Consider the following 15,708-nt stretch of genomic DNA (forward strand, 5'->3'; position numbering starts at 1 on the left):
GTCACCTTGCTCGGTTGGATTCTTGTATGCAGTGAGGGTATTGCAGAAAGTGTTCGTGAATCAATGCTTGAATCGATATGCTGTGTATCTACATGATTTACAGATTCGTTTGTCAACGTAAGATGCCGATGTGTGTTTAGGAGCGTTTCGGAAAAAAGACTACCGTTTTGGTGTAGTAGGTTGGTTGAGGGGAGTTGGACGGGACGTCTATCCGAGTGTTTACTGCATTTCTGTTCGGATACCGTACAATGCGTCACTGGACCTGTACTCTGCACACTATCGTAACGTCCATCCCCGTCCTTGTGTATACGCATTGGGTAATGTGATGGGTCCGTTTTCACGGTATGTGAATCCACAGGCCGTGCACACTCTTCTGGAGACCTACTCGACCGTTTCTGATCTTTTGTTCCATATGATCCATAAAACGATCTCGAAGCAATTTCGGCTGGTCGTGGAGGTTTCCCTTTTTCATCCTTGATGATTTTGCCGCATACCCGTCTCCATTGCTCATCCATATCATTTAACGCATCCTCCAGCTTTTGTGATTTCAGTGGACCGTCTCCATCGTTCCGGTCATCATACCAATCTACTAAATCTACTTCTCGCGATTCGGCTGTGTACCCCTCAGCCCATAACCGATCCTTTTCGTTATTGTATTCCGTCATTTTTTCCCACGTGTCCTAGTTGAACCGTCAACAAAGAAATCCCCTCTTTAGAGTTTTACAATTAAATAACTGTTACCTGTTGATCAACAACTTGAAGCTCTTGAACAAGTTTATCCACTGAAAATCCGTACCCATCCCTCGCCTACTCAACCTCATTGTTTCAACTCATGTTGATTTCAAACAATAGAAACGGGACTTACGGCACTCGCGACGATATGAGAAACATTCCACCTCGTCCGTCGTATCAACCGGAACCGCATCATGGATTCCACCATTACATGTAAAATGTAAATCAATACGGATTTAGGAGGGATATCGCGGTTTGATATAAACTCATCTATCAAGGATACGTTAGTGTTTCTAGAGTACATGAAAAACAGCGAAAAAAGGAACGCACCAGCACATTGTCGTGCATCAAACCATGTCTTATCCACTCCACTGTGTACAGTTGCATCACTATCCGGCATCGTACCATCCAACCCAACAAGTTTTGCATCCAACATTTCCCCACATACTGCCCTTGACTCCAATTTAACTCCCATGTTCGATTCCGCACAACACTCCATTTTAATTTCCTCTGGTGAATATTCCCGGTTTGGTTCACATCCATCATGTGTGACAGAAATTGCCTTGTACACATCCTCAGCGGTCTTTACAGCCGGATTCGTCATATCGATCGCAAGTACACAATCTAAACGAGAATACCGTCGTTTATTCAACACTGCGTTTCGTACAATCTCACTCTTTTCGTCATCTCGCATCGTTTCATTATGACATTGATCATCATGTGGGTCATGTAACATTGCTAGTACGTCTTCCTCTGATACGTCGTCATCGGTGTAGAGTTCTGGTTCGTTGTGAGGGGGCGGCATCCAATCCGGGATCCAAAAGGGGTCAAAATCGGAGAAACGTTCCGCGTTGGAGAGGATATCGGGTGTGTGTTGAGTATTGTTGGTGGGTTTGTTGGGTTGGTTGCGTGGTGGAGTGTTGGTGTTTACGTCGCGGTATTCATGGTCTGAATGGGGTATCAAAGGTTTCTTGATACATGGTGGTGGCATATCTTGTAGTATGGAATGGGTATCGTCCGTTTTGTTGTCCAATTTGGGCTTTTTACGCTTTTTCCTGGCCTCGCGAGATTCTTTTCTTTTTCGCTTCTTTCCACATTTTGTACCCGCATTGTGCGTATTTCTTTGAACAACTTGACAACCCTTTACCGACTTTGCATGAGCCTTCTGTGAGGTTCTTTGTTTACCACGACCTTTCGCGGATATTGGCTGTTTCTTCTTCGCTATGTTTGAGTCAGAGGGATTCGGGGATCGTTTCTCACGTATCGTCCCACCCATTTGCTCATCAAACATACTCTGATCCCTCGATACACTCTGCGTCCCATCCGTTACCTTTTCACACAAACGGCTCACATACACACGTCTCCGTCCACTAAGATCAGTCAATCCCTTCCATTCTGGTCGTTTTTGGTGTCGTGCGGGAGGATACTTGACGTGTGCTGCCGATATGACGATAGGCGGGAGTTTGGGTTCTTTATTGATGGGTAACTTGAGTCTTGGATGCTTGCTTTGTAGTGCGGACCGTTGTTTATACATTTCTTGACGCCATGGCCGATCTAGTGGGTTGGGTGATGAGAGCATGACTTTTGCTCGCAAACCTTTGCGACGTATTGACAAGTTCTCGGGGAATGGATATAGGATGTAGGAATATCACACAAAACGAGTAAAAGTGCTTCGTAAATCGATTCTTTCAACTCTTCACGGTTCGGTATCCGAGTGAACCTTGTCCGTAACAATGTATTCAAAGAAAACAAGATACATGAACCCTCGACTAATTAGTACCATTCCTCGTTTATGCAACAGTCATGTTTTTGTTCGGTGGGAGGTACACAAATCTTTAGGGTTCAAGGCTTGACCGACATGCACTCAAAGCGTGTGCAATGCAAAGTGGGGGTTGGACAAGAGCAAGATCGGACAACCTGGACCATATTACGTAAGTGCACGATCGTCCTCTCAAGCCCTGAACCGAAAAGACAATGTACAAGAAGAATCAAGGTTGCCATTCCTATCAAAAGCGTCCTGCTTTACGCATAAAACAACAACAATGCACCTCGCTATAAAAACCTTTACAAACTTTCTCACATGTTCAAATGCCCATTTCAAAGGCCACATCCTAGATCCCCGTCTCATGGGCCGAACCTCTACCCGCCACTGGTGGAACCGGGAACTCACACCCGAACGCCAAACAGCCCTGCACATCATGCGCATCGTCATGACCACGCAATACAAGTATCGATATGTTTATGCTGGGATTTTGCGTGTGTGTTTTCGGAATCCTGTTATGAGGCGATTGGGTATCCATTCGTATGTTGCAGTATACCTTTGTGTGATGTGCTAATCATCTTTTTCTAGCTCCGTTATTTTATTTGGGAGGGGATGCAGCTGTGATATGTCAGCATCTATCCTATTTGACAGACCAAGGCGAAAAGGTTGTACTTGTGCAAAAACTCTACACCCCCAATGCTTCATTGATCCAAAATCCATAGCTCAACACGGGGGCGTACAGATCATGCCTTCAGCTTCAAGATTTTTGTGATACCATCATGGATCTATTTGAGCATCTCGTCCCGCTTGCAGAGCAGGCGACACATGGCGTCCCCTCTCGCATGGAATGTTATCAAGCGTTACGGAAATGCCGGCATATTGGCCCCATGATCGCCATGTTGGCTTCAGGTGAGTTGAGCTATGAACACACTGAGCTGTTGATGAGCATTGAAACAGCCAGATAGGCGATATGGTATTCTATGGGCTTGTGGATTCAAGCAACATTTCTCTACCACTATCCAAAGGGTTGGGGATGGGTGCGAAAAAAGGCCTTGAAAGGCTCGGAGTCCCTATGAACCAGTTGGTCAAATTTCATAAACTGGTCCTCCAAGCCATGCTGGAAGTGGGTAGGTGGTTCGCTCTCCCATCCGTTCGCTGCTGGAACGCATAACCTTTCTGCAAACAGGTCTCAAAAAGGATGCAATGGCCTTGAATAGCATCGTCTTTGAGCATAGCCTTTGCAAGTACTATCGGTACTGCAAACTACCCGTTCGAAAATCAAAGATTCCTCAGTGAACCCAAAAACTGTAAAGTATGACCATTAGTGTAGATCAAGCCAAGTCTATTAAAGACGACCAGTATCCACTACAGTGTACATCAACGAAATATCTAGTAGCTCGGTCCGAGCCAAAAATCCCATGGTGACGAGTACATGCTTAAAGGTTGAGCTTGGTGCGGCGCCAGTGACGACGCTTGGCATTGTATCTATGCAATACTCGATCAGCACCCAAAAACAGTAACGAACCAAAAAGAGTACTATCTAGGTCATACCTGATCTTGTTGTCAGTCCTCAATCGGATCCAGTTGGGAATGGGGCGGTTTTGCTTTTGCTTCTTGCCCAGGATGCGCTTAACGCGGAAAGTCTTGTTGGAAGGCTAACGAGTAATGACGTTAGCGCATGAAATTGATGCTAGAGCGGTCCTAGTCCACATGGTTCGTCCATGGTCCTCTGTGCCACTACGCTAATCCAGACATGTATCTTGTCAACTTGCAAAAACCTTGGTTCCATTCTCCTCCATCCGCTCCCACCATGCAAGGCAAGTTCCTCTTCCACCGAAATCCAAAACGTCCTTTTGTCTTCAGTTTTACAGTCAGGCCCCAAAACCTACCATTTTTCAACTGCTTCTCTCTTAATTTCGCAACCGACGTAAAACAAGTCGATGTAGCGATTTGATAATGATCAAAAGAACCGAGAAAAAAAGAGGACTCGCACCTGCCTTGCAACACGACCGTTAGCGCAGAAAAGTGCCACGTGATATGTTTCCCGATTCGGTCTCATTGCACATCACGTGCCCAAGCTTCAACACAGTCCGATCATTTTGGTTCCCAAGCTAGCGGGGTTTTTGGGATTTTTGTAGATCACGAACGTTTGGGTGCTTTGTTACATGGTTCAGAACGCAGCAGTGTACAGATACTGAATGATTCATTGCGTATGGGAACCATGTTGCGGCCATTACTTGTTATAAAAGTCGTGCATGCCCCTACCGATCGCGCAAAAGCTTTCCACCTTGCGACGCTAACCGTGTTGAAGGAGCCCCACTTTACGAGGGAGCATGTGACGATTAAGGATTGGTTTCGTCTCGTGGGAGATGTGTTTGATTGGGAGATGATTCAGTAAGTGTTAAGCATTTATGGTTATAGTTTAGTTTGAGGCGTGCAGCCATGCAAGATCACTACAGTGATCTTGCGCATGGTCGGCAAGGCCACGCTTTTATATCGGGGTTTCCTGTGAAAAGAGATCTCAGCTCATTGTTGAGGAACATTTGATTGACGTATTACTTTTTACAGGCACGGAAAACTCCCGTATCGGCTGCACCTCGAACACTCTGCCAAGCGAAGCTCGACACCCGTAAACCCGGAAGGCACCAACGACATGACCCCACAGCACGGATATTTGGATTTAATTGTTCGTCTAAAAAAAACAGTTGTAGAGCGCCCGGAACGTCCCCCTTGCAGTGGGGATTGGTACGAATGGATATGGGGATGTCTTGCTTTGGAGCGACTGAAGCCATTGCTGGTGGATACTGGTGACAAGAAAGTTCCGCCCAAGTCCGCTGCAAAGACCAAGCGCGGCCAGCGTGGACCAAAAGACATTATGGAACGCCGTGCCCAATCGCTTCAACCTCCCAAGGTAGGGTGCCACCAAATCGATTATTCTTTCATGCGATCTCATGGTAGGCACTTGCTCATATTTCCCATGATATACACAAGGCGGAGACGAGTACCGCCACAAAGCGTCGACGATGTAGCTCGGCTCCTGAAGCCCGATCTGCCAAAAAGATTGCCATAAACGTTCAGCAATCGTCCCTACGCGACGAGGTGGTAATCAACGACTTGACATACACTCCCGGGTTATCATCAACTCACAATGTATTGCAGATGACGCCGTCGTTACGCGAAAGCCAATCACCACCTACTCCAAAGCATAAAGTGGTTGATAGGTCCTCACGGGACTCTGGTCAATGCAAGCAGACCGTGTCAGTACCAGCTCAGGAATGGGGAGGGGGCGGTGGATCCTTATGTGACTCCCATCGGTGGACACAGACGATATCAACAATAGATCCTGACCTTGCAGTAAACGACCGCTGTGTAAAGGTATGATACCAATCTGTAATGGATCACTGCAATCCTTGATTGACCGTATCGTTGTTGCCAACGGACAGGTTATGTTGGCGAACAGTACCTATTGGTCTTGGTTGGATTCCCAATTGTGCGTGATTTGGTTATTGTTACAGGTAAGAGATGAGTTACCATTGACTTTCCTCCCGTCCCTCTGACCCACTTTACACGGTTTTCCAGGACCCGGACGGAGAGCAGGTGCTTTTCCGCGCCTACCAGGATGGTTCTAACAGGATTGCTTCCCTACAACAGACCAATTACACCCTTGTGGAGGATCTTAATGGAAGACTAGGGTGGCTGTCTGAGGTAGGTCTTTGTGCATATATATATATATATTATAATGTTTGAGAACATCTTGTTCTCAAACAATATACTTATGGTGCGGGTAGGATGACCGGGATGTAGGGGGCCAGAGATTTGTTTCCTTTGCCAACAAGGATCTTTGCAATCAAGTGGTATGTCCCTCTCGGTTGTTGCTCATTGACCATTAGCCGATTTATGCCCACCATCACTCCCAGATAGACGACACAACCGATGAAGATTTTGAGTACGGCAAAGTTCATGGCGCAGATACCCACTCTACCCTCCTCTGGGATTTACCATCACCACCCAACCTTCCGCCCCAAGCAAGGATCCCCCGCGAACTTCTCATCCCGAGCTCTTCCTCATGGGACATTCCGCAAGGACAGCGTGTGATGTTGGAAAGGGCTATAAAAGACAGCATTACAGCACTTTACAGGATAGGATGCTGTCCAATGCCTGGAGAACCGATGGACTGGAACAATTTGGATGAAGAAGGGTTCTACACCGTAAGTCCATTTTGTTCTTTTTGTCAATAACCCACAACTCTCGAACAAATGCACGTACTTGCACCCCAGAGCTCCGTTGTGGAAAATCATCCGCTATGGATTACACCTCGTCGTGATTCGGAGAGCGCTGGATTGGACTTGGAACGATGGTATAAGCGGTACATGGAAAGTACACCACCTGCTTACCTGAAACCCCGTGAGGACCAATTTGATTCGGAATCCAGTGAATGCTCGGTAGTAGCAGGGGACGGAGAGGCGGGATCTGACTCGGATGAGTACCAGGTCATGACGTACAGCTCAATGTCGGATACAAATGACGATACCGGCGCTACCGAGGCATCCATCCCGGACGACTCCTCAACGACCACAAGGAGAGCCATGGATGTCACGAGAGCCACATCCAGTCCGCTTGCAACAACCTCATCATCCCCAATGTTACTGGCTCACACATCTCCACCCGCTGGCATCGCGCCCCAGTTCACCTGCCACGACGCAAACATCGGATACGATATATTGACGGTACTGCCTGGTATAAAGAAGCATGAAACGGAGCAGTCGGATGCATCCGACGAAGAGACACTTGTAGAGAGTACGCCAGAGACGGATGCATCTTTTTTGCTTGATAATCCCGAGGTTTGTACATCTCTCCGTGAGGGCGAGATCTGATACTGATTTGCTGCATTCGCTTGTGGGGAGTAGTATGCACGGGCACGAGAAGCTAGTAACCGAGAAGCTAGTTCCCGAGACGTTAGTGCCCGAGAGAAGGATACGTCCCTTTTGCTCGGCAATCACGAGGTTTGTGCATCTCTCGTAGAGAATGACGTTTGATACTGACTGTTCTCGTTATTGGGGATTAATATACAGACGCAACGGCACCATCCTGCTCATTCAAACCCGAAAGATGATTGCCCTCCTCCTATATCTCTCAACAAGAAAAAGGAGACAGATATATCAGCTTGTAGAGCACCCAAGGTACACAAGCAACTTGCTAGTGATAAAGGTTCGGGCGACAGCACTCCGCAACGACGACGAACCAGGGTGCGTTTTCTGTGCTTTGATCAGATGTACCGTCATGTTGGTAGTCCTTAACTTCGGGTGTGGTGTTGATCAGGATCTGTTGTATGTGAGTCTTGGGGACAGCCCCAAGGACAAGGTGGCTACCGAATCAAAATCTAGCCCAAAGGCCCGGCGGCCGGCCTGTCTAGCGCCAACTCACAAAGGAACTGGATGCATTACGGTATGGATTCTCTCTTTTCACCCCTGTAAGCCATCATATATACTTATCAATGATATGTACGCAGTTTGATGCAAGTTCTCCAGACGTTAACCGACACCTGGCTACCATTGCTAAAAGCATTTGGAACGCCAGAAACATGTTGGTTGGAATCGGAGCTGGAGTGTCAACCTCTGCCGGCATATCGGTAACTTTTCATCTCTCTGCATGCCATGGTTGTTTATACCTGTAGTAGCACAGCTCACGCGTGTTATCCACAGGACTATCGCTCGTCGAATGGGCTGTTTGCGGGCGTCACTGGACGGGCTGTCAAGCAAGGTTTTGATGCCCACTCTTTCAGAGATAGTCCCGAGCAAAACGCTCGAGCATTTTATCAGATTGCACATCACCATGCACGGGCATGTCTGGCACCGTCATGCAGACCCACACCCTTTCATCAGGTTCTGGGGAAATGGTGTCATGCAGGGCATATCCGTAGAGTTTACTCACAAAATATTGGTACGTGTTTTTTTTTGAACATGCGGTGGGACGAGCATGACAAACTAGTGTCATCCTTTTTTTACAAAAAAGATGTTCTCGATGAAGCCGTGGAAGGCATCAACAAAAAGCTGGTGAAAATGCATGGTGATTTGCGTGAGTTTCCCCATCCTTTTGGGTTCCCTTCTGGGTTCCAAGGGAACACGAATGCTTAGTCGCAAATGACATGGAATGACTCGTTGTGAATCACGCACAGATCGCCTTCGATGTCCACTTTGTGAAACACAGTACGCACTGCCAACGCCGTTTGACGAGTTTTGGAGCCAAGATTTTGATTTCGATGCTCTGCCTACGTGTGTGATGAAATTGGCCCTTTTTTTTCCTTGAATTATTCGTAATAATTGTATGTTATCTTTTATTTTTTTCCAGCTGTCCTAAATGTGGACAATGTGAGAAAAATCGGAAGAAGGCGGGTAAGCGGACGTCCGGACGGGTGCCTGCCGTTTTACCCGCGGTCGTAAGATATGGGGAAGCTGTCTGGAACGGTGCGTACCAATTTTTTTTTTTTTGTGACGGCTATTTTCCGGCGATTGTCAGTTGCACGTGTGGCTCCTAGTGACACAAACCACTTTAGGCGCGGAGATTGCAACCAATATGCAGGGTGACCTTTTACACATTGATGGTCTCCTGATTGCAGGGACACGCATGGCCATACCGGGTTTCAGGGATTTTGCCAAAGCCGCTTCGGCTGTTCTCCGGAGAGAACGAGCACGATCCACCCACTTGGATGGCCTGGGCGCGTTTCTCGCCATCTATGTCAACCGGGAGCCCTGTCAGACCAATATGGAAAAGTATTTTGATTTCCAATTTGTGGGGGACGCTGATGAATTTGCGCTTCGAGTTCAAGATTTCCTCCTAACGTTCCAATGCGAGGACTGGGCAAGTGAAATGGAAAGACGTGCATTGGATGATAACATCAAAGACTTTGAACAGTGGGGATGGAAATGGGTTGTACGCAATGGAGTCGTGAAACGAGAGTGGAGGCTGAGGAAAATACGAAAAAAGGAAATCTTCCAGTGAGAGACGCTGAACGGACCGGGAACTCCTGTGATTGTGGTCATTCATCGTATTGTCCCATTGGTGCAACGAAGAGAAGCCCGTTACAAATTTGTTTTTTTGGGAGGCCTTTGTTCATTAAAGACTGGCTGATTTCCGGCGATTTTGTTGTAGACTTTTGAATCACAAGGAGTTTCCAATCCGCATTCAGGGCAGATCGTGGAAACGTCCTGCGATACGCGGCCCCAAAAACAAAAAGAAGAACCACTCGAATTTCACATCCAGCCAGTTAAACCTTGCCCCATTTTTGGCGTATTGAAAAAACGTTTTGCTTCGCGCGCCCTATTTCCCCATTTTCTTTTCTTCCCCTAGGGCGTTCTTCACCATTGATGGGCAACGGTGTGGGAGCGATGGTTAAGGGGTCCCTAGGTCGCCTGGTCATACGAGGAGCCTCCCCAATTACTTTTTTGGCTATTGCAGATATGATACGGATGAATGACGAGAAGGGGGGGGGGGCATTACATATGACCGGGTCATTGACATGGCATGATCTATCAAGTGCGTATGTGTGTTGCATTTCCCTGATGTGTGTGATTCGTGTATTTCGACGTGATTCGTGTATTTCGACGAACTTGCTTCATCTTGGTCTTGCTGGTTTCGTGTGGATGTTCTTTCTTTCGTTGAACAATACTAACTGGACACGGGGAAAAATACGAAAAAAAACTCTTTTGTGTGATTGCCACTAGGCCCATCTTGCTCTCCTTGTCCTTTGTTATCGACTATTTTGGCTATTTTCCTGCCATTTGCATATGATTTGCTTTCTTCCCTTTTTCCCCTTATAAAAGTTGGACATTGAATAGAAAACAAATCTTTTGGTTGTCATGCGGTTTTAAACGAGTTTTGGTTCAAAGTTTTTAGGTGTGGAACCAAGTAACCAGTTTCATTTTTCACGCTCTTTGTGCCCTTGTTTTGTCGCCCTATGGGTTGGTAAATGACTTGGTAAACCGACGGATTGGCTAGCATTTTGACAGCATTTGCTGAGTGAGCCAAGGATTCGTCGCATTCTTTCTGATCCAGGTACGAAATGAACTCATTTGAACAAAACGTTTGCAAGGATTGCAGGCAAGCATCACCCAGCGTTGCCCCCACCGCAGCTCAAAAGACAAATCCCCTCCTCCCAAATTTGGGCAAGTTTAAAAGAAAACTCCTCCAAAAACACATTTGTAAAAGAAAAAAAAAAGTAGCCCATTCAGGCCATCAGATAGTGAACAAGCATATATATCAGATACGTGAACACAGCCGGACAAATTGACTCACCGAACTAGTACTGTCTGCTTCTCCTTCCCTTCTCCTCTCGCTCTCCGTGCACGTACGTATCGCGGGTACACTCGCGCTCAAAACCACATCCTCGATTATTTACCTCTAATTGTTTGATGGGTTCAGTATTTATTTTACTTTTTTTTGTTTTGGAGGGCGCCAGGATTTCCGAAGATCTAAACTTGCTTCGTAGGCAGGTTTACTGTTGTTAAGACGTCTTTTCGTATTTGAGTCGATTTGTTGAGGTGTCAATTTTGGTTCGGATCCGGACAGACGACGGAGATTGTCGTTTCCGCAGTGTTTTCTCTTCTCTTCTTTCTCTCTCCCACCCTTGATCTCTCTTCCCCCGGGCCTCTGCTGAGGTTATCGATAGACTTTCCTATTAATTGGTGGTTGTGGTTGCGTGCATAGCTGGGAGTTCACAGAGCAAGAACGTTCGTGTCAGAACCAGTCTCCCCCCGTACATTGTGCACCGCTTGACCCAGGACTAAAGAGATAGCAGGGGTACACAAAAGAACAATTGTTGGGTTTGGTTGGGTTAAAGTTGTTACCTCCAGTCGTACGTGCTCCATGGTTCCGCGGTCTTCGATGGCAGCGTCGTCCAACTACCACGAGCAATCATCGGTGGAACGTCGTGGTGGCAGTGGTGGAGGGGACGACCCTCCCAAGCGGAACTCAAAGCATCGGACGCCGACAGATCCGGCCAAAGTCTGGGCATGTGATCGATGTAGGTGCTGCCGTTTAATCACAAATCGATTGATGCGGTCACTTTCTAGTGTTGATATGGCATGAATTAGGCTACCGTCTCAAATACCGATGCGATTCACAACGCCCGACATGCGGCAGATGCCATGCAGGGGGCTTCGAGTGTGCGTACGGATCTCGGCAGGTACGCTCCGTTTCTGCCCCACGAGATGGACGCAAGAAGCGACGGTACGACACTGCGGGATATATTCGAATGCTAGAGTCCAAGATGAGAGATCTGGAAGAATCTTTTACGGGGATGGAAGAGAGTCCGTCGACTGATTGGGCGAAACATGGGGAGGGAGATTGGGCGGGGGAGGGAAGTTCGGGATCTGGGGGGCCTGTTACGGTTGAGACGACGTCTTTTGGCGGCTTGCCCCAGTATTTGCAGCCACTCTCAGCACCTTCTTCAATGATGCATCAGCCCCATCAGCACCAGCACCAGCACCATCAACACCATCAACACCATCATCACCATCAACACCATCATCACCATCAACACCATCAACAGGAAATAGATCAGCATGCCGCGCTAACGTCTCCTGAAACCATTGGCATGTCAGAGTTCTTTCCCGTTCATATACCGCATACCCACCATCAAAACAGCAATCCCAACAGCACCAGTCAACCACCTACCGCCTACGGCACCTTGGTCAGCTCCAGCGACCTCTTCACTCAACCCGTCATCAAGGATATTCTGCGTGCCTACTTTTCAGACGTCTGCCACAGATGGCTTCAAACCCCCATCCACGAAGCCACATTTACTGCAACTTTTGACTTGCAGCCCCTCTTTTTGATTTACAGTCTATGCGCCATGGCGGCCTCCACGAGTGACAATGCTCTTTTGAAGCTGTATGCACAGGAACGGGGCTGGCCATTTTATCGCGTTGGGGAGGTGTACTTTCGGGAGGGGCTAAGGATGTTGGGTGAGGTAAACGAAAGGCCGAGCGTCGATGCTGTTATTGCGTTGGGGCATTACAAGGTTGCGGCCACAGTGATTGATCAGAGTAAGTTTGTTTTTTTAAATTTTCGTATCACCGTTGCTGTTTCGGCGTCGCTTATTCTTGAAATCTGTCAGCCGAATGGTCCGGCCATTTCCGTAAGATGTCCATCACAATGGCTCTCAAGTTAAAGCTGCATATTGATCCAGACATTGAGACGGTGCATGGACCGTTAACGTGGTTAGAAAAGGAGAAGCGACGACGGACATGGTGGGGACTGTTTGTGGTGAGTGATTTGAACCTTCAGTGTTCGCTTTTTGGTCGCTGTCAAAATGGGGGAATACTTATAATAAAAAAATAAAAACATTAGATGGACACAATAGACTGCAATCAATCCGACCAAATCCCCATCATCCCTCACCACCTGCTACCCTTCTGGGACGCGTCGACAGCTCCCTGGTCCGTCAAGCCCGTCTCACCCGATTTAATATGGACTTCTGTCACTTCGTCAGCAGACACTCCCGTGCTCAGCGCATTTATCCCTGGAACACATTTGGATGTTGCGAAAATCGCCCATACGTTGACGGGATTGTATATGCGGATTCAGAGGTTGAGGGGTACCATTTGGGATGTCGAGCAAGCGGTGCTGGGAACCAGACACGGTGGTAGATTAGCGAATAGAGCAAGTGGGAACAGCATGGCACCCCAACCGAGAACGCTGACACCAGAAATCCAATCGCAAATTGACCAATTGGACAGGAAACTTCAATCCGTCTTGGAGCTTTTCCCAACTTGGGCTCGCAACATTGACACCTATGACAAGTTCACTCCCTCAACTACAAGCACCTACCCACCTCCCTGGCAACTCTTTTCCCAACATCTCGTCTGGCATTGCCTGAACATTGCCCTTCATATCCCCACTCTCCTCATCGACGGCCAGCAAGCCCAGTCTTCGCCCAACCTCCGCCTCAGAAACACATTCACAATTTGTCTATCCCACGCACGCCGAGTCTCACAATTACTCCACAAACTCAAACGCATTAATCCGGAAATTAAATATCTCACGCAATGGTCATGCTATTTTGTATTCTACTCTTTATTAGTTCTTGTGATGGATTCCAAGACATCGATGGATGTACGACATTTGGCGGAGGTCAAGCGCGATGTGGATGTGCATTTGTGGTTAACAAAAAGTTTGGGGGAAAAGTCTTTTTTGGCGACGAATATGCATCACCTTGCCCTCTCTGTTGTTGAAGACGGGTTTGGAAGCATGGGAGAAGGTGAACAGCCCATGCTGGCTGGGTGGAGTGCGGGAATGTTGGGATGAGAAAAGGTACTCTTTATTTTATTTACTTTTTTTTGGCTTTTGGAGTGGGAATCCTAGTTAATGGGGAATTGTAGGGAAACTGTCCAAGGAACAAATTGCCCGTTAAGGAGATGTGGAATGCTGCTGGTTGATCAGGGTTGGGCCGTAGGACTGTTGGCGGTGATTGGGACGTGGTGATCATTGGTTTCAATACACGAACGGCGCTCTCTGGGTGCCACGAACTTTTACACAACTTGGACTCGCAGGGTGTTTGAAGAAAACAGGGTGACTACCACAAGAAGGAAAATATTTCTCCTCGGATGCTTGTGTAGATAATTTTGTCTTTTAGATATAAGCCATCCATCATTGTGTCCCCCAAGAAGCCTGTCTCGACGACATGCTTTGCTTTCTTTAGCAGCGACCTTGCCATACTGCCTTCCTGTCGATCGAATTTAACGTGTTCATGCAACTGCCCATGAACGTTCCCCCTTTTGCAGACTGTACTGTTTGCTGACATATCCAAGCCCAAATGTCAGTAAAGAACCGTCAAAAACACAAATGCTTTGAAACCGTAGTGTGGAAATAAGCTTTTAGGGGTGAGCGGCTCCGAAATCCCCGCATATGATGCTTATGTAAACACGGGTCGCGCTTTGTCAGGCTGAGGGCTTGCAAGTGATCATTAAGTAAACGGAACACTGCGCAAAAGTGTGAAAAAGCGCGCTTTCTGGACCGCATGTCGGCTTTTCAGATTTTTTATCTGAAGCGGCCAGGGCAAAAAGGGCTTTGCACTGTCGACTTTGTTGGCCAGTTTAGATTTTGGGTATAAAAGTTCTTTTCAGTCTTGACCTTGTTTTTTTCCAAGGTTTGGATTTCTTTTCACAAAAGATGGCCACTTTCAGTGCAAACCGCTTCCCTGCCCGTACCCTTGTTGTGGCGGGCATCCTTGTCATTACTATCCTGCTGTTCTTGGCATCATTCTCCTCAACCCCTCCTAGTGAAGCATACGGAAAGGTAATAGAGACCGTTCTTGGCTTTTCGCTCCAGAGTATAGTGAATTCTCATGGCCGTCAACGCTCTACCGTAGCTGTCGCAGGCTGCACAGGATCAGTACGCAAAACTCTCCAAAAACAAGGGAAATTCCAGACCAACTCGCCCCATTTTTATTGACCTTGGTGCCAATCGGGGCGACTCTATCCGCGTATTCCAAAAGGAACCCGGTTCCAAATGGGTACAGGATTTTCCTAAACCATACTTTTTCGAGTACTCGGATTTTGAGTGCCACCTCTTTGAAGCAAACCCACTGTTTACCAAAGATCTCGAGCAAACAAAAACCTTTTATGCTGAGAAGGAAAAGCCAGTTAAAGTGCACATCTACCCAAGCACGATCGTTTCCACCAAGGATGGCTTTACAGAAATGTCAATTGACACGTGGTCGACAGAAAACGACTTTTGGGTGAGTTCCAAAAAGCCCGTCGAGCGCTGTCAAAAGTCGTAAGTGTTTTCTGACTGTGATTGTTGGACATTTGACAGGGATCCAGTATCTATCAATGGTCACAAGACGGAAAATCAAATAAACAGGGCACGACAAAACTCCCATCCGTCAACTTTTCCAAGTTCCTCATAAAAAACTTCCACAAAGAAGACTATGTCGTCGTCAAAATGGATATTGAAGGTTCGGCTCAATGATGCCTCTGTTCTGTCGTATCCATGTATGGTAGTAACAGGATCTTAAATAGGCGCAGAGTACGAGGTCCTTCCTCACCTTGTGGAGACAGGGGCTTACAAGCTCATTGACGTCCTCCTTGTTGAATGGCATCCACGCCACCCTGCCTTCAATGAAGCAGACTGGGCGGTCGCCAACGAAGCCGGCAAAGAGATGACAAAGGCAGGCGTTTTTATGCCTTTTTATGACTCACCAGCGTAAGCGGTCA

The 15,708-nt window shown here is 47.3% G+C and overlaps 7 protein-coding genes across 7 annotated transcripts; 5 read left to right on the forward strand and 2 right to left on the reverse strand.

The window, feature by feature from the left end:
• Window positions 1–136: 136 nt before the first annotated feature.
• SPPG_03429 (uncharacterized protein) lies at window positions 137–2,311 on the reverse strand (the record flags this gene model as incomplete). Its single annotated transcript, XM_016751695.1, has 5 exons — window positions 137–207; window positions 269–680; window positions 742–807; window positions 866–1,002; window positions 1,063–2,311. 5 exons carry the CDS (start codon window positions 2,309–2,311, stop codon window positions 137–139), a joined length of 1,935 nt encoding a protein of 644 aa, XP_016609672.1.
• A 403-nt stretch (window positions 2,312–2,714) lies between these two features.
• Window positions 2,715–3,869, forward strand: SPPG_03430 (uncharacterized protein). The gene is made up of 5 exons (XM_016751696.1): window positions 2,715–3,024; window positions 3,083–3,159; window positions 3,217–3,403; window positions 3,460–3,617; window positions 3,681–3,869. The coding sequence occupies exons 1-5, from the start codon at window positions 2,775–2,777 to the stop codon at window positions 3,705–3,707; spliced, it is 699 nt and encodes a 232-aa protein (XP_016609673.1). The 5' UTR covers window positions 2,715–2,774; the 3' UTR covers window positions 3,708–3,869.
• Window positions 3,801–4,486, reverse strand: SPPG_03431 (60S ribosomal protein). The gene is made up of 3 exons (XM_016751697.1): window positions 4,384–4,486; window positions 4,046–4,149; window positions 3,801–3,979 (listed from the first exon to the last, which is right to left on the reverse strand). The coding sequence occupies exons 1-3, from the start codon at window positions 4,384–4,386 to the stop codon at window positions 3,931–3,933; spliced, it is 156 nt and encodes a 51-aa protein (XP_016609674.1). The 5' UTR covers window positions 4,387–4,486; the 3' UTR covers window positions 3,801–3,930.
• Window positions 4,487–4,610: 124 nt separating this feature from the next.
• SPPG_09116 (uncharacterized protein) lies at window positions 4,611–6,764 on the forward strand. The gene is made up of 7 exons (XM_016757273.1): window positions 4,611–4,888; window positions 5,063–5,405; window positions 5,486–5,593; window positions 5,654–5,869; window positions 5,938–6,009; window positions 6,074–6,348; window positions 6,412–6,764. The coding sequence occupies exons 1-6, from the start codon at window positions 4,707–4,709 to the stop codon at window positions 6,239–6,241; spliced, it is 1,089 nt and encodes a 362-aa protein (XP_016609675.1). The 5' UTR covers window positions 4,611–4,706; the 3' UTR covers window positions 6,242–6,348; window positions 6,412–6,764.
• A 768-nt stretch (window positions 6,765–7,532) lies between these two features.
• On the forward strand, window positions 7,533–10,316 carry SPPG_09117 (uncharacterized protein). The gene is made up of 8 exons (XM_016757274.1): window positions 7,533–7,740; window positions 7,814–7,939; window positions 8,004–8,123; window positions 8,197–8,434; window positions 8,507–8,569; window positions 8,670–8,766; window positions 8,843–8,958; window positions 9,048–10,316. The coding sequence occupies exons 3-8, from the start codon at window positions 8,076–8,078 to the stop codon at window positions 9,491–9,493; spliced, it is 1,008 nt and encodes a 335-aa protein (XP_016609676.1). The 5' UTR covers window positions 7,533–7,740; window positions 7,814–7,939; window positions 8,004–8,075; the 3' UTR covers window positions 9,494–10,316.
• Window positions 10,317–11,356: 1,040 nt separating this feature from the next.
• SPPG_03433 (uncharacterized protein) lies at window positions 11,357–13,798 on the forward strand (the record flags this gene model as incomplete). The annotated part of the gene is made up of 4 exons (XM_016751698.1): window positions 11,357–11,513; window positions 11,584–12,537; window positions 12,609–12,757; window positions 12,842–13,798. The coding sequence occupies 4 exons, from the start codon at window positions 11,357–11,359 to the stop codon at window positions 13,796–13,798; spliced, it is 2,217 nt and encodes a 738-aa protein (XP_016609677.1).
• An 864-nt stretch (window positions 13,799–14,662) lies between these two features.
• SPPG_03434 (FkbM family methyltransferase) lies at window positions 14,663–15,701 on the forward strand (the record flags this gene model as incomplete). The annotated part of the gene is made up of 4 exons (XM_016751699.1): window positions 14,663–14,788; window positions 14,862–15,230; window positions 15,308–15,449; window positions 15,514–15,701. The coding sequence occupies 4 exons, from the start codon at window positions 14,663–14,665 to the stop codon at window positions 15,699–15,701; spliced, it is 825 nt and encodes a 274-aa protein (XP_016609678.1).
• Between the last annotated feature and the right edge of the window lie 7 nt (window positions 15,702–15,708).

This window comes from Spizellomyces punctatus, assembly GCF_000182565.1.
Source record: "Spizellomyces punctatus DAOM BR117 chromosome Unknown supercont1.5, whole genome shotgun sequence".
NCBI classification, from domain to species: domain Eukaryota; kingdom Fungi; phylum Chytridiomycota; class Chytridiomycetes; order Spizellomycetales; family Spizellomycetaceae; genus Spizellomyces; species Spizellomyces punctatus.